At 42.0% G+C, this 21,857-nt stretch overlaps 1 protein-coding gene across 2 annotated transcripts in view; it reads right to left on the reverse strand.

The window, feature by feature from the left end:
- The window catches only part of RAB30 (RAB30, member RAS oncogene family), an 88,864-nt gene that overhangs the window by 21,574 nt on the left and 45,433 nt on the right, over window positions 1-21,857 (reverse strand). For both annotated transcript variants that reach the window (XM_079930334.1, XM_079930335.1), the window contains exon 2: window positions 2,656-2,756. In XM_079930334.1, the coding sequence (XP_079786460.1) occupies window positions 2,656-2,748 (93 nt within the window). In that variant the 5' untranslated portion in view covers window positions 2,749-2,756. The remainder of the gene's footprint in view (window positions 1-2,655; window positions 2,757-21,857) is intronic.

The following is a 21,857-nucleotide window of genomic DNA, read 5'->3' on the forward strand; positions in this document are numbered from 1 at the left end:
ACCAAACCAGGAGGCAGCAGCCTAAGGATCTCTGAGTGACCTTAGGCAAACCAGTCCTTCTCTCTGGTATGATGTAAGTATTTCAAAACAAAGCTTTACATCAAATTGGAAGCTGAACTAGAAAGGTATGATTTTAGTAAAATTACATGTATAATGTAATTTACTGTCACATAATATTTCCTGTAAGCTTAGGGAGGGAGTTGAAGTGGGAAGGAATTCTATCAAGAAAGAACCCTTCACCTAGTTTCTCTTCCCTCTTCACATTCATACTCCAGAATTTCCAGAAATTAAAGTAAAATGGACTGTATTAGCTCTGGGAGCTAAGACTGGGGCATCTTTAATTAAGTCCATTCCCTAACAAGAGGGTTCTTTAATTAAAGTATGAACTTAAAAGACTGAGCATCAGACCAACAGAAACTGTTCCACTGCACGTCTGCAAAAGATGTAAATATAAACATTCACAACTTTGCTTACAAATATTGAATCAATTTTCTTCTATTTTGGTTTGGCTCAAACACAAGGCTGCCAAGCTTCAAGTTTACAGCTCCAGCTGTTTCGCAGTATAACAAATGCCAAAAAATAAAACAAATCCTTCCCAGTGTCTCCCTCATCATTTTGTTCCCCAATTCCTCATGCCTCAAAAACAGCTGAATCCAATTCATTTTAACTGTCTACTAAATAACAAAACTAAACATAATCCTGTCTATGAAATATGAACTTTGGGGGGAGTTAAGGGACTGGGAGGGGTAAAAAGTAAACAGAAAAGAAAAATAAGGGGTGGTGTGCTTATTGGTAAAAATTACTGTTTAAAAATCAAAGTATTTTTACCCCTAATGACAAGAATTATGCTTTTAAAAAGAAAAGCCAGACTCCTACGGTCTCAGAAGTTAGAACATGCAAAAGATAAAAAATATCACGCTGTGAACCGGAAGATCTGGATTCTACTCCTAGCCTTGCCACTAACATGATATGAGATGCTAACAAGTCATTTCATCCCTCTAAGACCTGAGTTTTTTACCTATAAAATGAGAGAAGAGCGGGCTGAAAATTCTCTAAGGGAACTTTCAGTCATTAGACAAGGTCAAGAGAACTTCTGACAAAGGGACTGAAAACTTTACGTCTCTGCAGTCTTGTCCTCCTGCCAAAAGCAGAAAGGTTACTAATGGTAGAGGGAAGTAAAACCAGTTGGAGTTTCCAATATTACGCCATGGCGGTTGACTGAGCCCAGATGCCTGTCAGCTTGTTACTTTTGATTTCACCAGGCCATGGCTTAGTAAAAAGTCCTATTCTGCGTTCATTATCATGGGAAAAACCTTGACATTTCCAAAGATGACTCTCTGCCCTCAAGCTATTTGTGTTAACCAATCTGTCTCTCCAGTTTTCCAGAGAACCACAGACTGTCAGAGCTAGAAGGGGCCTTGGAGATCACAGGGAGGCAGGAAGGCCCGGCAAGGGGGCGGAGTTTCCCCAGGCTTACGGGGCAAGAGCTGCGACGAGGGCCCGTGTCTCCACTCTCGAGCCAGTGTTCTCTCCTGGGCACCAGGTTGCCCTGTGCCTTAGACAGAAGAGCTATTCTCAACCTTCCCCGTTAGCACTTTATGAAAATGCAAGATGCATGCATGATAAATCCTGAAAAGGATGCCATTCATAATTTTCCAGGAAAACACAGAAGAAGGTCAACCTCAGAATGATTTCCCACCCATTTCTGTGTGAAATCAGGTATATAATCTCTGGCAGTAATTCTCAAAAGGGCAGCCCCAAAGGGAACTTGTACTTAGAACAAATGATAAGGACTCAACCCAGAGGGAACATTTAATTTAGTTCAAATAGTCCTTCACTGTTCTCATTTCATTCCCGTGGAATAGATTAGAAAAATCAGCATATTTGGTTCTAAACCAAAACGATTTGATCAGCTTTCTGGGAGGAACTGAGAGGGCATCAGCAGGGAGCTTGAGGGGTTTAATTTGAATTTGAGTTTTTAAAAAGTTAACATTTAGGTTTAACTTGACATCCAGATTCATTTGTTTCCACCTTTGGATTATTATTAACAAGTAATCTTTTTTTTTTAATTTGATAAGCTATTTTTGATACTGCGGACTGAAAGCAAAACCACTCACCCCTTTTACTAAAAGAAGCCATGAGAGGCGTGGGAGGGCTGGTGGAGACCCACTGAGCCGTGCTCCCTGGAAATGGTTCAGAAACTCTAGTCTATACGAACTCTTACGTATAAAATAAATAAGCTGTGAGGATATATTATACAACACTGGGAATCCAGCCAACATCTTATAATAACTATAAATGGAGTCTAACCTTTAAAAATGGTGAATCACTATGTTGTACACCTATAATATAATACTGTACATCAACTATACTTCAATTTTTTTAAAAAGTCAAAAGAAAAGAAAGAGCAAAGGATATTTCACAGAGAAAATAGTGGTCATGTTCACCGTTGCTGAGACTTCAAATAAGATGAAAATTTTTAAATGTCGAAAAAAAACCCTCCAGACTAGGCTATGGAGCTGGTACACTTGCAAAGGGCTCGTTAAGCATTGGCAGCCAAGAGGCTGGCGTAGGTACCACTCACCCATCCTGTCAGGATCCCCTAACCCCGAAGGCCAGATGGAAAAACCCGACCCCAGACTTCAGACTTCTTACCTGAGTGAACCGTCGGACTAGGCACGTCTTCCCCACACCAGCATTGCCGATTAAAACAATTTTAAACAGGAAATCATAATCTTCCATACTCATTTACACAGCTGCAAGGCAAACACAGGCACGAGTGAGATGGGCCTGGTCAGACTTGCCCACAGAGCTCAAGCTGCACCACCCCGTCTCCTCGGGAACAGCAGGGCTGACTCATTTGAGGAGCAATTTAACACTCCCCTCTGGTGACCCTGCCAGTGAGAGAGGAACACAGGTGTTTGGTCACAGACGGACTTTATTCCTTCCCAGTCACCTAACACCACAAAGAGCAAATGACACAGAGGTCATTTCACCTGGTAAACTTTATTCTTCCAAGCAGTCAGGTCACAGGTCTCTCATGTGATAAGATGTTTTCTTTTAGCATCAAAAGGAGATTGCAAATCTCTGTGCAGACAAGCTGGGGGTGCAAGGAAGCAGAGCGAAGGGGAGCCCATCCAAAGCTGAAAGGTGGTTTATGTACATGCTGTGAGTGCCTCTGGGAGGAAGGGCTAGAAACTGGGAGACTGAACAAAGGGAGGAAGCTTCCAGTCTCCTGCAAGCCCTGGGGGTCTTGGGGTCTTACCAGTGGGAGTTACTGCCATCTTCCCTTCTATCACCACCCCGTTGCTATACACCTCCTGCCAGCCTTGCTGATGCTGCAGTATCTCCCAAGGTGCTGGTCTTTTCATTCCCATAGGCTGTGTACATGGTATTTCCTCTATCTGGGATGCCCTCCCGCCCACCCTTTCTGTGTTGTGAAGTCAACCCTTTAAGGACCAATGCAAGCGTCTCTTTCTCTCTCAATTTTTCGCTGATCTTCCCCCAATAAACACGTTCATTGTTCCTCTGTCCTGAAACTTCATACAATTATTTGTTCAAACATCTGCCTCATCCTCGAGGGAAGGGATGATGTCTTTCAGCTCTATTTTCCTAGCCCATGGGACAGAGTTAAACTCAGTAAATATCTTCTCTGTAGAATTAAATAATCAATGGACCTATGGCTGAAGTGTAGGCCTTAGTTTCTTAATTGTGCTAAAAAGAATACTACCTGCTCTGTCTACTTCAGAGGACGGTGGTGCAGATTTGAAAGAAAAAAAAAAAAACTATACAAAAGAGGCTTGGTTAACCACAAAGCCCTACCCGCGTAAAAACAATTATTGTCTACTGAGTACCTACTACAGCACTGTGCTAGTCACCATAGGAAATACAGAGATGAGACAGTCTCTGCCCTTGAAACCAACATGAGAAAAGTTAGAAAACAATAACAGGGCTTCCCTGGTTGCGCAGTGGTTAAGAATCTACCTGTCAATGCAGGGGACGTGGGTTCCAGCCCTGGTTCGGGAAGATCCCACATGCCGCGAAGCAACTAAGCCGGTGCACCACAACTACTGAGCCTGCGCTCTAAAGCCTGCAAGCCACTACTACTGAGCCCATGTGCCACAACTACTGAAGCCCACGCGCCTGGAGCCCGTGCTCTGCAACAAGAGAAGCCACCGCAATAAGAAGCCCGCACACTACAACGAAGAGTAGCCCCCACTCGCCGCAACTAGAGAGAAAGCCTGCAGGCAGCAACGAAGACTCAACATAGCCAAAAATAAATAAATTAAATAAATAAATTTAAAAAAAACAATAACAAAGTTAAATAAAATTGAGAAAACCAGAAAAAACCTCATTTCATAAGGTGAAGGCAGAACAAGCCCAAGGGACTCTGGAGGAAGAGGAAAAGGATGATCAGCGAGCCCAAGATGGTAAGGGTGCCTGGGAGGCTAGAGCAGCCCGGAGTCACTCCTACCAGCCAGCTGAAGCTCAAAGGGCTGAGGGTTGCAGGGTGGAAGGACAGAAGGGGAGTCCACTGCACTGAGACTTGTGAAGGAGCCAGAGGAGTAGATTCCCTGTGTGCAAAGGTGGTTTCTATGTGGATTCCAATGATCCTTGGAAAGATGACTGACGGCCAAGCCAACGTGCAGGTGGCAGCCCAGGGGGTTCTGTCTCTGTTCACCGGGACTGTGAAGGAAAAATATCTCTCTGTCAAGAATCTGGATCCAGGGCTTCCCTGGTGGCGCACTGGTTGAGAATCTGCCTGCCAATGCAGGGGACACGGGTTCAAGCCCTGGTCTGGGAGGATCCCACATGCCGCGGAGCGACTAGGCCCGTGAGCCACAACTACTGAGCCTGCGCGTCTGGAGCCTGTGCTCCGCAACAAGAGAGGCCAAGAGAGTGAGAGGCCCGCGCACCGCGATGAAGAGTGGCCCCCACTTGCCACAACTAGAGATAGCCCTCGCACAGAAACAAAGACCCAACACAGCAAAAATAAATAAATTAATAAACTCCTACCCCTAACATCTTCTTTAAAAAAAAAAAAAAAAAAGAATCTGGGTCCATAAACAGTCACTGAACTCACTATATGCCAGGCACTATACTTGGCACTTTATGTCTATTTCCATTTGTTTTTACAAGTTTATGAGGCTGGTATTTTATGTTACCTGTTTTGCAGGTGAGTAAATTGAGGGTCACCCAAAGTCATAAAGCTAACAGCCAGACTTCAAGTTCAGAAGGTATACATGCCATCAAAAGAAGCCTCACTGCCATATGCTCCCACAGTCCCCTCCCCTGCCCTATAGTAACTCACCAAGTTTTACTGTACTTAATTATTTATATCTGTCTCACACTCCAAGTTCATCCCTCAGCATGCACGTGCACGCGCACACACAGCTGTGAGCAGCATGAGAGCAGTGAAGTCTCTGTCTGATTGAGCCCTGACCCCAGCCCCTCCCTATCATCACCACTGTCACCGTCATCATCATCATCACCTCATTCTTTATTATTAACTCATTGATCCTCACAACACTCCTATCAGGTAGACACTATTAGCATTCTAACTTGACAGATGGGGAGACTGAGGCACAGGAGAAGTTAAATAAGAAGTCATTAAGGTCCTACTTAACGGTGGGTCCCCCTTCACTGATGGAAGTGAAATTCAAACCCAGATAGCCTGGGTCCAGCTCCCACATCCCTGAAGCACTGCCCTACGGCGCCTTTCAGAATGCCTGGCTTATAATAGCATCTTAAGAAAGATCTGAAGAAATGGAATGATGAAGGGTAAGACTCAATAAATGTGATTTCCTTTTTCTCTTCCCCTCTGGCTTCAAATCCAGAACTCTTTCTACCACACTGTAGCAGTTTAAATAAGAACTAAGGTCAGACTCTGGCTAAAATGGCAGGGATTAAAACTCGATAAAGCTGTTAAAAGTGAAAAGGAAATATATCTCAGGGCTAGGTGCAAGGAGAGCAGGAAGATGTGAGGCTCTGTGGCTCATATGCGGACCATAACTCACTGCTTCCTAAGTCAACAAAAAGAGAACACAGTACTGGGCCACATTCTTTTTCTGTGCTTAGATTGTTTGCAACACATTTATTCCTCCATCTTTGGCAGAGGTCAAAGAAACAAAGCAGAGAATCGAGAGAAGAAAGTCCAAAAACAAAGACCTGAGAAACAGGGCTCTTAAGAGAAGGTCAACAGTGCCCAAATTATGCACCTTCAGAGAAGGAAGGCAAAGAGTTACGTGGCCAGAGTCACGTTCATAGTCAAGTCTCGGGTAGAGACCACCTGGAGCAAGCCACAGACTAAAAGTGAAGGCCTGGGCTTCCCTGGTGGCGCAGTGGTTGAGAGTCCGCCTGCCGATGCAGGGGACACGGGTTCATGCCCCAGTCCGGGAAGATCCCACATGCCGCGGAGCAGCTGGGCCTGTGAGCCATGGCCGCTGAGCCTGCACGTCCGGAGCCTGTGCTCTGCAACGGGAGAGGCCACAACAGTGAGAGGCCCGCATACCGCAAAAAAAAAAAAAAAGTGAAGGCCCTTCTCCTTTCTATAAGAAATTATTTTAATGCTCCGTTAAATGTTTTTTTAAATAAACTTCTGGGAGAAAAAGTGTCTGGTCTCTTTAGAAATGCAGGCTGCCTGTGGCTACGGCTGGACTGTAAACTCCAGGTTACTGGCTGTGGTTACTGTTCTGTTTCTAATAGAAAACACATTGCTGGATGAAAAGCTCACAAGAATCTCTGGAAACTATGCTCTGAGGAAGCCTTTCTGTTTGGGAAGTAATGTAACAGCTCAGGCATCACCAATCACCAAGTGACGAGACAGCATCCAAGGAGGGGGATCCCACTCAGTAGCAGTTAGTTACACGCAGCCCTAAAACTGAAAACAAAAGTTGCACCTTGTCTGGGGAGCAGACATGTCACAAGATATGCTACTGGCCAAGCACAATTCTAAGAACTGTATATTCTATTATTGTTAATAATAGCTGACACTTAATTCAATGTTTATTATGTGCCAGCTATTCTTCTACATGTGTTCACTCATTTAATCCTCACAACAACCGTATGAGGTAGGGTACTATGATTACCATCCCTAATCATAGCAGAGGAAACAGGCACAAAGAGTTTATCCTAAAGTCATGCAGCTAGTTAGTCTTAGGACCAGGATCCAAAGACAGATCCATCTGACTCCAGAGCCCTGCTCCTACTGAAATAGGATGCTCCGGCCCCCTGCCTCGTGGCTGACAGCGTTGCTGTACTGTCATGAGGGCTGCAGGGTCAGTTGAATATGCCCTGAGGTCCCTTGGAGCTGCAGTGTTCTGGAACCTCCCTGGTCTAGGAGCAATGCACCCACATTGAAAGGACCACACACTGATTCTAGGTCATACAAGCACAGCTCCTCATGATGCCCTCCAAGCCCAGGTCTCTTTTAGGAGCTGGACCCAGACTTTTCCTTGAAAACCACATCCACAATTCAGTCACCATTTGTCCCTGTAACCAAGTATCAGCACAGGGAATATAAACAGGAACACTACTCAGATAAACAAGCGAAACCTCAAATATCATCACCACGATAGCTCTAAATAAATGGATATGTACAGAAGATTCAAAAAAGGAAAAAGAGATGAAGAAAAGAAAAAAATGAGTTTAAAAAGGATAAGGAAGCAAGATGTACTATGAAAAGCTTAAAAGAAAAAAAATTCTAAGCAATGTGATTTTGGCAACATAAACCATTTATCAAAGTGACCTTTTTAAAAAACAAAACAAACTGTATTCACTGCTGTACATCAGAACATTTTTTCCCCTTGCCCTTTTGGGCTCAGGGTAACAGATAAAGTCAAGGCTTCTGGTGAACACAGGGCCAGATCCCTGCCCTGGCTTCTGACCCCCAGCCCCTGCCCAAGAAAATGATACTCGGGGGACTTGTCCTCGTTCAAAAACCGTGTGTCTCACGCAGGTCCTTTTCTCTTTCAAGGTCTCAACCTTGGTCTATAAATGGAAGGGGTGGGTGAACAGGCGCCAGGGCCCCTCCTAGGACAGCCCCTCCCCAGGACAGCCACTCCCCCAGGACAGCGTGTGCTGCCCCTTCTCTAACCCAAAGAGGCAGTATGAGAACTGGGTCTGCCAGAGAGCCGTGTAAAGTTTCCTCATCCCTAAAATCGGGATAGTATCAGAACCTACACCACTGAGTTGCTTGAGAGGCAAATCAGGTAATATATGGAAAAGTGATTCATAATCAAATGTATAATAATCAAATGTTTTAAAAAATATAATAATCAAAAAAAATTTTTTCCCTCAACCCTCTGACAAGAGTCACATATACTGATTGCAGAGCACACAGCCAAACAAAAAGGAAAGAAAATCACCTGGGGGAAATCTTTTTCCCTACCCACACCCCACCTGGGGGTAAGTACAGTTAATATTTTGGCATACATCCTTCTAAATTTTTAATATATATATTCTCACATCTATGCGTTTTTTCATTTATGGATTTTTTAAACAAAAACAATCATAATATTACAAGAAGTTTTTTGTTTTCTACAGAGTGCTATTTTCCCAAAACCCAGAATCAGAACTCACGGTCTACAAAAAGAATGGACACCCAGAATGCCCATCAGCCTTCACTCAACACTTGCTCCTATGACCCTAAAAACTCAGGAAGGGGGAGGGGGAAGATAGTGACATAACTGAGAAATACTAAATACTATAACGCAATGTTGGAGATTTAAAAGGTTTTGAAAATTTCCACAATGAAGAAAACTGGCTAACTGTTTAATCCAGGATTTACCAAACATGACTTTAGCTGAAAAATCTTTTCTTATATTAATACCTTTTAACATCCCTTGCTACTAAGCCTCCACGAAACATTAGTGTCAAATGCTATTTTATAGCATTTGAAATCAGGGCTACCCAGGTAGGGTTGCTAGAGGGAGGGAGGGAAGAAGGAAGGAAGAGGAGACCTAGCTAAATTTCAATTTCAGATAGCAAACAAATAAATTTTAATATGTTTGCTCCAAATATTACATGGGACCTATGAATAATTTTTTAGTATATAAGTATGACCCAAATACTTCCTATGACATACTTTTTTAGGCTGAGCTGGGTCTTCATTGCGGCACACGGGCTTCTCTAGTTGCAGCGCGCGGGCTCCTCTAGTTGTGGCATGCGGGCTCAGTAGTTGTCGCTTGTGGGATTAGTTGCAGTATGTGGGATCTTAGTTCCCCAACCAGGGATAGACCCTGGGTCCCCTGCATTGGGAGCGTGGAGTCTTAACCACTGGACTGCCAGGGAAGTCTCTGGGCATTCTATATTTTATCTAGAAACTCCTACCCAGGGAAAATTTGACTCATCAGGTCTAGTAGAAACAGAGGCCCTAAGCACAACCCCAGCTGTGGAGGAAGATGGGCAGGACATTAGAAACATCAAAAACAACCAAACAAGGAATAAAAAAGGGCAGCAAGTAATATTTGAAGAAAGCATTACTGAGCTGGGGTTCTTCAGAATCTGGGCCAGACTCCAGGGACTGGGTTCAGACTGGCACACAGGGCTGAGCAAGTGAGTCTCTCCCTCCTGGACAATCCCAGGGCACTGTGGACCTTCCTCCAAGTACATATCCACAGGTGCTCTGTCTGGTGGAGGGGGCCGTGCCCTACACATCTATTGCTCCTACTGTCTGTCCTTAAAGACAAGGACCACGCTTCAACAAGATACTCGTGTCTGCATACTCCACTGGCTGTGTTCAAGAAGTACAGGATGAATTGGAACTGTTTGATCTGTCTTTTGCTCTAACAAGGTTCTGTCTCAGGAAGCTCATTATTGCTTAATTACTAGAAGGCAATTACTAAACATTACTTTAATCAACTGCTGCAGCTCACTTGCTTTACATCAGCTGCTAATTTCAAGTTACTGTGAGTTAATTATTCTTCTTGGCCAGGGATGGCAAACGCCCACCTGTGCCGTGGCTGCTCCTCATTCATCAGGCCATAATCCCCAGCATTTTCATAGGGCCCTTTACAGTTTACCAAATGCTTTCACAGACATGATCTAATCTGGACCTGCCAACAAGAACTGGTTCTTATCATTCATTAGGCAGGTGAGGAAACCAAGGGTTTAGGTGATGACGTGATTCATCCTAAGTCACACACTGGTGAGTTGCAAGGTGACCTTTGTATCCTACGCACCTAGAACTTCTCCCCGTTGCATGAACACACTGTTTTCCCAGGTTCCTGGGTATTTGGAGCATGATTTGAACACTTACTATGTGCCAGGAACTGTGCTGTTTCCATATATAATCTTATTTAACTTTTTCAACAACCTCATTAGGTAGGCTAATTTTTAACATCTTTATTGGAGTATAATTGCTTTACAATGGTGTGTTAGTTTCTGCTTTATAACAAAGTGAATCAGCTATACATATACATATATCCCCATATCTCCTCCTTGTAGGTAGGCTTATTATTCTTATATATAGATAAGGAAACTGAGGTTCAGAGAAGTTAACCTATTTGTTCAAAATTACACAGCTAATGAGTAAAAGTATCAGGATTCAAGATCCAAGTTTTTCTGTGACAAAATTAAGTTGGAACTCTGTGAGAGTTATACTAAAATAAATTCCATATGGATTAAAGATTTGGATTTTTAAAAACGAAAACATGAAAGTGCTAGAAGAAAGCAGGATATACATAAATATATAAATCTTAAAGTGGGGCAGGCTTTCTAAGAATTGCTCAAAATCAAAGCCATAAAATAAAGATAGTGACCCATTTGACTAATTTTTTTTAAATTCTGCATTGCAAAAGAGTAAAAGATAAACTGACTAAAATACCTGAAATGCATATAACTAAGGGCTAATTTCCTTAAATGCATAAAGAGTTCCTACAAATCAATAAGAAAAAATGAATAACCCAATAGAAAAATAGGGCAAAGGACATGAGCAGATAGTTTACAAGAAGGAAATTAAAATGGTACTTACATTTAAAAAAAAGAAAAGATCAGCCTCACTCATATAGTTTGAGTAAATTCAAACTAAATGATTTATAATTATAAATAATAATTTATAATGAAAACTATAATCAATTTGTAATCAGAGGCCATTTTTCATATCAGATTGGCAACATTCACTCTGTATTGGACAGAGTGTAGAGAAATGGGGCATTGAATACTGCTGGTGGGAGGCAAATCAATGCAACTTCTATGGAGGGCAATACTGAGTTAAAACTAAAAGGGCTATTATAACCCCTCCGACCCAGCAATTTCACTCCTAGGAATCTGTCCTACACTTATACTGATACACATGTGCGAAAACACATGGAGTAGGATATTCCTTACAACAATGTTTGTAATAGCAAATAAGAAATCAGCCTAAATCCATCAGCAGGAAAATAGTTGTACATATGGTGAAAACCACACAGCCCACTATGGATATCTGTAAGATACATTAAGTGAAAGAAGCAAGGTGGAGAATGGTGTGTATAGTATGAAAAGAGGGGCATATAATTATTTATCTGCATATGCATAAAATATCTCCGAAAAATACAAAAGAAAACTAGCAACAGTGTTTGCTTCTGGAGAGGCTGTAGTATGTAGCTCTTTCTGGGAAAGAAGACAACCTCTAACTCTTAAAAGACTCTGCCCTTTCATTCAGTCTACAATAGTGCTTAAAAGGCAAGGTAGGGCTTCCCCGGTGGCGCAGTGGTTGAGAGTCCACCTGCCAATGCAGGGGACACGGGTTCGTGCCCCGGTCCGGGAAGATCCCACATGCCGCGGAGCGGCTGGGCCCGTGAGCCAAGGCCGCTGAGCCGGCGCGTCCGGAGCCTGTGCTCCGCAACGGGAGAGGCCATAACAGTGAGAGGCCCGCGTACCGAAAAAATAATAATAATAATAATAATAAATAAATAAATAAAAAGGCAAGGTAGTTGTCCTAATACAGAGAAAGGGGCCCTTTTAAAAATATCTGTTTGGGGTGCTCCGTCTCTATTTGTTTTTCTCTTTGTCTGCCCTGCTGCACCCCTTCCTGTGACAGAGATTCAGGAAGGAATGTTCCACCCAAGTTCTGCAGTTGCTTTTTCTAGTTCATGGTATATATTAAAACATGTCTCAGAGCAGCAAGACTCGACATGGTAGGCTCATTCTTTCACATCAACTTCCCTTAAAACCAAATACCCATCGTATGACAGCCAAATCCAATGGACAGAAAAATAGTCTATTTGTGTCACTAATAAAAACAAAACTCTTGCCCATGTAAATCATGTATTACCACTCAGAAATTACTCTCACTGTACCCTGACACAGAATCTTCCTGAGGAAGCAGGAGAAGCCTGTCCTTTTCTCCCCATTTCACAGAAATGGCATTTGAAACTAGGAGAGTGACTCACCTCAGGCCACTCAGCATGCAAGCAACAGAGTCAGAAGAGACACGTGGGTCCCCTGACTCTAAATCAGAGCTGCCGCCAGGACAAATAAAGTCTGCAAATATAAATCCCTACTGGGCGAGGCCACGGGCCTAACCACCAATGGAAGCTGGCATGGACCCGTGGATGGGAGGCAGGTCAAAAGCAGCCCTTGGCTTGCTTGCATTGGGAGGGATATTACATCCAATAAAAGGAATCTCGAAGAGAGGAAAAAGAAAAAAAAAAGCAGCCCTTGGGAATAGTTTTTAAGACATGCAAAAAAAATAATAAAGTAGGCCTGAGATCTCCACAATATTATTTTCAAAACCAAGACAATAAAATAGTTTACCTTCTTCTTTGTACATATTGTCTTTTATATTTTCCTATTTCCTCGAAATACAAAATGGATTTGGGATACCGGACAAAGAAGAAAAATGAAAAGTAATCCAAGAAACAGCATTTCATCAGAACTTTAACCAAAGCACACTTCCAAATGATCTTGTTTAAGTAAACAAGGCTCTTTCACCTTCCACAGTGAGAAGGTGTCACTGCCCTGAGCCCAAATGTGTTTTCCCACATATAAGTGAGAGGAGGAGGGAGGGCCACTGCTGAGGACCCACTTGGGCCCCCATTCAGTTCACTCCCCAGGCAGAGCTAATTTGTTTTGTACCACAGCACCTGGGGGCAGGTGCTTGACCAAGAGCCTTGGATGCGCTTGGTAGTATTGGCACCTTGATTTCCAGGGGAAAAGGAAGATACCCGTCCCACTCATTAATCCCTTTCCAAGATTGGGAGCCTCAGTCTGCAAAACATGTTTGTTGCACTGATCTAAAAAAGGCCTTCCCCAGACCCAACTTGCTGTTTCCAGCTTCTGCACAAGCCCAGGCCAGGCTCCCTCTATTGTTCTCCTCCAACAATAAACAATACCACCCACAAAGAGCTCCGGGGAGGGGGGGAGGTTTGTCCCCCACCCCCCACCCCCGCCATCGTGTTCTCTAAATCGGGGATTGTGTCTAATCTTTCCTCTGCAGAAGCTTTCCTGCGCCTGTTTGGCTGCACCGGAAGGGCCTCATTATCAGCATCTTTAGGCTCCTCCCCCAGGGTGAGCGCACAATGTGGCCCAGCCAAGAGACCAGAGGTCACGGCTGCAGCCCCAAGCACTTCCCTCTGCCTTAGGGACCCAAGGCAGACCAAGCATGGAGGTATCTCCTTCCCCGTCACTCCAGGCTGGACCCTACCCTCAGCTGTTTAAGCTGATTCCCTCCTCACTGGAAGCAGGAGACAAAGGAAAAGGAAAGCAAGTGTCCACGTGCTCTATGACTCAAACAGATGAGGATAAAATGTAGCAATTCTCCCAAGTTTATCTCCCAAGATTGTGCCAGGTCACAGGAGAATGACTATTTGCCTAGAGCTTAGAGGCTTCATACACACCAGCCCATTTCATCCTTGAAACAGCCTTTTGGGTGGGATTTCATAGTTACTATCAATAAGCTTTTACATCTATAGAGCACCTCAAGTTTGCTAGGTGCTGTCCTGTAAATTATCTTATCTGCATCCTGGCAAATCCTATCTGGAAGATGGGGTAGAAATTCTCCCCCAGCCTGGTCCCCCAACACACACATACACGCGCAAGCACACAGCCTGCCATAAGCCATTTGTTGCCAAGGCCTGCAGATGTGCTGTCAGAAATGTATCTTGAATACCCCTCTCTGCACTACCTTTGTCTCTACCGCACCAACCTGGCTCAGGCCCTTGCCACCTCTCACCCAGCCAGTGACGTCTAAGCAGGTGAAGTATAAAGTGGCACAACTTTCCTCACTAGCAAGTTTTCAATATTTATCAAAAGCCTTAACAACATCCACACTCTTTGATATAGCAATTTTGCTTCTGGGAATTTTCCTAAGGAATGATTCCAAGATGTGCACAAAGGTTCATTCACAGTAGCACACATAGAAAGTTCATTCCAGTATTACTTAGAATAGACCCCCAAAATGGATCGAGTAAAGCCTGTATCCAACAATGGAGAAATGGTAACACTTTTACTGAGCAACATGATATAACACTATGAAATATATACTTGGAAGAAAATACAGTTTTTAATAGATCTTTATTGGAGTATAATTGCTTCACAATACTGTGTTAGGTTCTGTTGTACAACAAAGTGAACCAGCCATATGCATACATATACCCCCATATCCCCTCTTGAGCCTCCCTCCCACCCTCCCTATCCCACCCCTCTAGGTGGTCACAAAGCACCGAGATGATTTCCCTGTGCTATGTGGCTGCTTACCACTAGCTATCGGTTTTACATTTGGTAGTGTATATATGTACATACCACTCTCTCACTTCTTCCCAGCTTACCCTTCCCCCTCCCTGTGTCCTCAAGTCCATTCTCTAGTAGGTCTGCATCTTTATTCCCCTCCTGCCCCTAGGTTCTTCATGACCATTTTTTTTTTTTTTAGATTCCAAATATATGTGTTAGCATACAGTATTTGTTTTTCTCTTTTTTTTTTAACTTAAAACATTATATTTATTTACTGTTTTTGATATAAGGATAAAGTCTTCTCTTTGACAATGGTACTAGTCATTGAACCTCTGATTTACCTCTTTACATAAACCACATTCATCAAGTAGCATCTAATTTCCAGTTTCATTTCTTTAAAATAGAGATATTTGTTTTTCTCTTTCTTACTTCACTCTGTATGACAGACTCTAGGTCCATCCACCTCACTAGGAATAACTCAATTTTGTTTCTTTTTATGGCTGAGTAATATTCCATTGTATATATGTGCCACATCTTCTCTATCCATTCATCTGTCGATGGACACTTAGGTTGCTTCCATGTCCTGGCTATTGTAAATAGAGCTGCAATGAACATTGTGGTACATGACTCTTTTTGAATTATGGTTTTCTCAGGGTATATGCCCAGTAGTGGGATTACTGGGTCATACGGTAGTTCTATTTTTAGTTTTTTAAGGAACATCCATACTGTTCTCCATAGTGGCTGTATCAATTTACATTCCCACCAACAGTGCAAGAGGGTTCCCTTTTCTCCACACCCTCTCCAGCATTTATTGTTTGTAGATTTTTTGATGATGGCCATTCTGACTGGTGTGAGGTGATACCTCATTGTAGTTTTGATTTGCATTTCTCTAATGATTCGTGATGTTGAGCATTCTGTCATGTGTTTGTGGGCAACCTGTATATCTTCTTTGGAGAAATGTCTGTTTAGGTCTTCTGCCCATTTTTGGATTGGGTTGTTTGTTTTTTTGATATTGAGCTGCATGAGCTGCTTGTAAATTTTGGAAATTAATTCTTTGTCAGTTGCTTCGTTTGCAAATATTTTCTTCCATTCTGAGGGTTATCTTTTCATTTTATTTATGGTTTCCTTTGCTGTGCAAAAGCTTTTAAGTTTCACTAGGTCCCATTTGTTTATTTTTGTTTTTATTTCCATTTCTCTAGGAGGTGGGTCAAAAAAGGATCTTGCTGTGATTTATGCCATAGAGTGTTCTGCCTATGTTTTCCTCTAAGAGTTTTATAGTGTCTGGCCTTACACTTAGGTCTTTAATCCATTTTGAGTTTATTTTTGTGTTTGGTGTTAGGGAGTGTCCTAATTTCATCCTTTTACACATAGCTGTCCAGTTGTCCCAGCACCACTTATTGAAGAGGCTGTCTTTTCTCCATTGTATATTCTTGCCTCCTTTATCAAAAATAAGGTGACCATATGTGCGTGGGCTTATCTCTGAGCTTTCTATCCTGTTCCATTGATCTCCAGCATTTATTGTTTCTAGATTTTTTTTTGACAATGGCCATTCTGACCCATATGAGGTAATACCTCATTGTAGTTTTGATTTGCATTTCTCTAATAGTTAGTGATGTTGAGCCTCTTTTCATGTGCCTCTTGGCCATCTGTATGTCTTCTTTGGTGAAATGTCTATTTAGGCCTTCTGCCCATTTTTTAATTGGGTTGTTTGGTTTTTTGATATTGCACCCCATGAGGTGTTTGTATATTTTGGAGATTAATCCTTGTCCGTTGTTTCATTTGCAAATATTTTCTCCCATTCTGAGGGTTGCCTTTTCATCTTGTTTATGGTTTCCTTTGCTGTGCAAAAACTTTTAAGTTTAATTAGGTCCATTTGTTTATTTTTGTTTTTATTTTCATTACTCTAGGAGGTGGGTCAAAAAAGATCTTGCTGTGGTTTATGTCAAAGAGTGTTTTTCCTATGTTTTCCTCTAAGAGTTTTATAGTGTCTGGCCTTACACTTAGGTCTTTAATCCATTTTGAGTTTATTTTTGTGTATGGTGTTAGGGAGTGTTCTAATTTCATTCTTTTACATGTAGCTGTCCAGTTTTCCCAGCACCACTTATTGAAGAGGCTGTCTTTTCTCCATTGTATGTTCTTACCTCCTTTGTCATAAATTAGGTGACTATATATGCATGGTTTATCTCTGGGCTTTCTATCCTGTACCATTAATGTATATTTCTGTTTTTGTGCCAGTACCATACTGTCTTGATTACTGTAGCTTTGTAGTATAGTTTGAAGCTGGGGAGCCTGATTCCTCCAGCTCCGTTTTACTTTCTCAAGATTTCTTTGGCTATTTGGGGTCTTTTGTGTTTCCATACAAATTGTAAAATTTTTTGTTTTAATTCTGTGAAGCATGCCATTGGTAGTTTGATAGGGATTGCATTGAATCTGTAGATTGCTTTGGGTAGTACAGTCATTTTCAATATTAATTCTTCCAATCCAAGAACATGGTATATTTCTCCAACTGTTTATGTCATCTTTAATTTCTTTAATCAGTGTTTTATAGTCTTCTGAGTACAAGTCTTTCACCTCCTTAGGCAGGTTTATTCCTAGGTATTTTATTCTTTTTGTCGCAATGGTAATGGGATTGTTTCCTTAATTTCTCTTTTTGTTGTTACTGTATAGGAATGCCAGAGATTTCTGTACATTTTGTATCCTGCAACCTTACCAAATTCATTGATTAGTTCTAGTAGTTTTCTGATGGCATCTTTGGGATTTTCTATGTACAGTATCATATCATCTGCAAACAGTGACAGTTTTATTTCTTCTTTTCCAATTTGTATTCTTTTTATTTCTTTTTCTTCTCTGATTGCCATGGCTAGGACTTCCAAAACAACGTTGAATAACAGTGGCGAGAGTGGACATCCTTGTCTTGCTCCTGATCTTAGTGGAAATGCTTTCAGTTAGAAAATACATTTTAAAAATGCTTAGTCTAGGTGGTGGGATTATAGATTTTCTTCTTTATATATTTATATCTTTTCTAAATTTTCATCAATAAACATGACTCCTTTAGAAACAATACACTTTATTAAAATACATGGACTCAATACTGGTGAGTGAAACAGGAGACAGGTACACACAAACCCAGCTAGTGACCATCCACATTTTCAACTGGCTCTTCTAGAAAGCAGCATCTTCCTTGGTACAGACCAAAATCCATAACAGAGTTCAAACCTTCCATGCCCAGAGCTCACTACTGGGAATTCACTTTAAGAAAAGAACTGAACAAACTCAAAAAGCAACATGATCAAAAATTCTCATTACATCTTATCTAAAAGAACTGGAAACAATCCAAATGTCCAACTTGGGATAGTTCTGTATGGAACATCAACACCATGGAATGCAGGGCAGCCATAATCATGCCAGTTATGAAAACTATGTAGAAATATGAAATAATGTTGAAAATAGGCTGTAAAATTAAAAGAAGACACAAAGCTGCATTTGTCAGAACTGCAGCTATAAAAAATAAGCATGTATGTGAACAAGGGCATTTCAAAAGCAAGAACATATACTGTGTTTGGATTATGAGATCACAGGGAGCTTTTTGTTTTTTAACTTTCATTCCCCCCCACACCAGCTTTATAAACAAGCTTTTAACATTTTGCATGTACCACAGACACATTTTTTTAAAACGTAGAGAACGTAGAAAAAGGGAAAATGAATTACCAAAAGGAACACAATCATTGCCAGCATTTTGATGTGTTCTTCCCTGTCTCTTTTTCCTGTGCACTAGATGGTTTGGTTTGGTTTTGATCACTGGAATCATGACAACATTTTCTTTAAAGTAGTCACAAAATCATTTCAATTTTTTTTTTTTTTTTTTTTTTTTTTTTTTTTTTTTCAGTACGCGGGCCTCTCACTGTTGTGGCTTCTCCTGTTGCGGAGCTCCGGACGCGCAGGCTCAGCGGCCATGGCTCACGGGCCCAGCCGCTCCGCGGCACATGGGATCCTCCCAGACCGGGGCACGAACCCGCGTCCCCTGCATCGGCAGGCGGACTCGCAACCACTGCGCCACCAGGGAAGCCCCATTTCAATTTTTAAAAACTGGAGAACGTAACATAAGACCTGTAAGAACATACAGCGACGGGTTTTTTGAAATACTATCAAGAGAAATGACCTCATACAATGTCTGACTGTAAGCAAAAAACAGCAATATCGTACCATTGTGACAGAACAGATGGAATGATCAAAGTTCCTAACACCTGCAGAAGACTCGCAGGCCAGTATCAGTAACCATAAGTGGGGAGCATGGAGAGTGCTGTGCTACTAAAGCTGACATCATTGGAAATTAGAAGGAATTTTCTCAGACTTGGAAAAGATAATAGATATGACAATGGACTAAGTTTTCAGATCAGAAAAAGCTTGAAGGAATCAAATCCAATTGGTCAGCTGACCCAGAATAGTTAACCTCCTTGATACCTACTGATATCCAAGCCAGCATGGACCCCTCCAGCGAGAGAAACTGCAACAGGGAAAATCACTATGTAAGCAATGCCTGGGCTCTGCTGCCCATTGAATGTGGTCCCTGGAGAGAGTGAGGGGAGGCTGAGTATGCTGTCGTCACGGAGGGGCTCGGTTTCTGCAGGAGTGTGACACTTTGGGGCTTTTCAAACAACTGACAAAGGATTAATCTCCAAAATATACAAGCCGCTCATGCAGCTCCATATCAATAAAACAAACAACCCAATCCCAAAATGGGTGGAAGACCTAACTAGACATTTCTCCAAAGAAGATATACAGATTGCCAACAAACACATGAAAGGATGCTCAGCATCACTAATCATTAACAGAAATGCAAATCAAAACCACAATGAGATATCACCTCACACCAGTCAGAATGGCCATCATCAAAAAAACTACAAACAATAAATGCTGGAGAGGGTGTGGAGAAAAGGGAACCTCTTGCACTGTTGCTGGGAATATAAATTGATATAGCCACTATGGAGAACAGTATGGAGGTTCCTTAAAAAACTAAAAATAGAACTACCATATGACCCAGCAATCCCACTACTGGCATATACCCTGAGAAAGCCATAAGTCAAAAAGATACATGCACCCCAATGTTCATTGTAGCACTATTTACAATAGCCAGGTCATAGAAACAACCTAAATGCCCATCAACAGACAAATGTATAAAGAAGATGTGGTACCTATACACAATGGAATATTACTCAGCCATAAAAAGGAACAAAATTGGGTCATTTGTAGAGATGTGGATGGACCTAGAGACTGTTATACAGAGTGAAGTAAGTCAGAAAGAGAAAAACAAATATCGTATATTAACACATATATATGGAATCTACAAAAATGGTATAGATGAACTAGTTTGCAAGGCAGAAAAAAGAGACACAGATGTAGAGACCAAATGTATGGACACCAAGGGGGGAAAGCGGGGTTGCGGTGGGGGGGGGGGTGGTATGAATTGGGAGATTGGTATTGATGTATATACACTACTATGTATAAAATAGATAAGTAATAAGAACCTGCTGTATAAAATAAATAAGTAAAATTCAAAAAAATATTCTAGAAATGGCTCAGTCTATACATACTCAGTAAAATTTGATCCATAGTTCAACCAAATTCATGGTAAAATAGAGTTTTTAATTGTAAGATTTTAAAAAAAGACATGTACCACAATGTTCATTGCAGCACTATTTACAATAGCCAGGACATGGAAGCAACCTAAGTGTCCACCGACAGATGAATGGATAAAGAAGATGTGGCACATATATACAATGGAATATTACTCAGCCATAAAAAGAAACAAAATTGAGTTATTTGTAGTGAGGTGGATGGACCTAGAGTCTGTCATACAGAGTGAAGTAAGTCAGAAAGAGAAAAACAAATACCGTATGCTAACACATATATATGGAATCTAAAAAAAAAAAAATGGTTCTGATGAACCTAGGGGCAGGACAGGAATAAAGACGCAGACATAGAGAATGGACTTGAGGATATGGGGAGGGGTAAGGGTAAGCTGGCACGAAGTGAGAGAGTGGCATGGACATATATACACTACCAAATGTAAAACCAATAACTAGTGGGAAGCAGCTGCATAGCACAGGAGTTCAGCTCGGTGCTTTGTGACCACCTAGAGGGGTGGGATAGGGAGGGTGGGAGGGAGGCTCAAGAGGGAGGGGATATGGGGATATATGTATATGTATGGCTGATTCACTTTGTTATAAAGCATAAACTAACACACCATTGTAAAGCAATTATACTCCAATAAAGATGTTAAAAAAAACAAAACAAAACAGGGTCCCTCAATACAAACTGACTCTTCATCTCTTACATGCATATCTAGCAAAGCCTCTGCCTTCTGTTGCAAGGTTGGGGGAAAGCTGCTGGGCTGATTGAGACAATGAGATGCCACCGCTAACATAACAAACCTCACTCAGATACTCCCCACTTCGAGGAAAAACGTCACGCTGCATTCTTTGCTTTAGAGGCTTTTAGACACTAACCCCCGGACAAGGTGCAGTGTGACTCCACTACAGGCCTACACAAGCCCTCTGTGAGAGGAAGGACAGGACCCTGGTGAAGAGGGCGAACGTAGGAGCCAAACTGCCTGAGTCTGAGTCCTACCTCTGCCCTTCATGAGTTGGGTGACCTTGGGCAAGTTCCCTATCCTCTTGGTGCCTACATTTCTTTATTTGTAAATAGGGATAATAACTGTACCTACCTCATAGGGTTACTGTATGGCTGAAAAGAATTAATACAACAAAGCACAAAGAAGAGAGCCTGGCATACAGGAAGGACCCAATAAATCTTAGGTGTTGCTCTTATTATTGTCACTGTTGGAGAAAGTTCAAATTCCCTAGTAGGGCATACAGAGCCACCCATGACCCAGCCCCTGCTCATATCTCTGGCTTCATTTCTCGTGACCTTTGAGTTACCATCACCACGATGATCACATAGCCATGCCCAGCTCCCAGAGTGTGGCCCCCAAGGCAGGTTCATCCACAACTTGACTCACATGGGGCCATTCTCTCCTTGTTGCTGGCAAGGAACCACATAGCTCTGGAACCTTCCTCCCCTCCCCCCATGTGAATTAGCCGCTCTCTCCTTTACGCCTCCACTGTGTTCTGTGGAGACTGTCTTCATAGATACTTCATTATCCTCATTGGTTTAGGTATCCTGCTTCCCCCACTAGACCTAAAGGA

Source organism: Stenella coeruleoalba (genome assembly GCF_951394435.1).
Source record: "Stenella coeruleoalba genome assembly, chromosome: 8".
Classification (NCBI taxonomy): domain Eukaryota; kingdom Metazoa; phylum Chordata; class Mammalia; order Artiodactyla; family Delphinidae; genus Stenella; species Stenella coeruleoalba.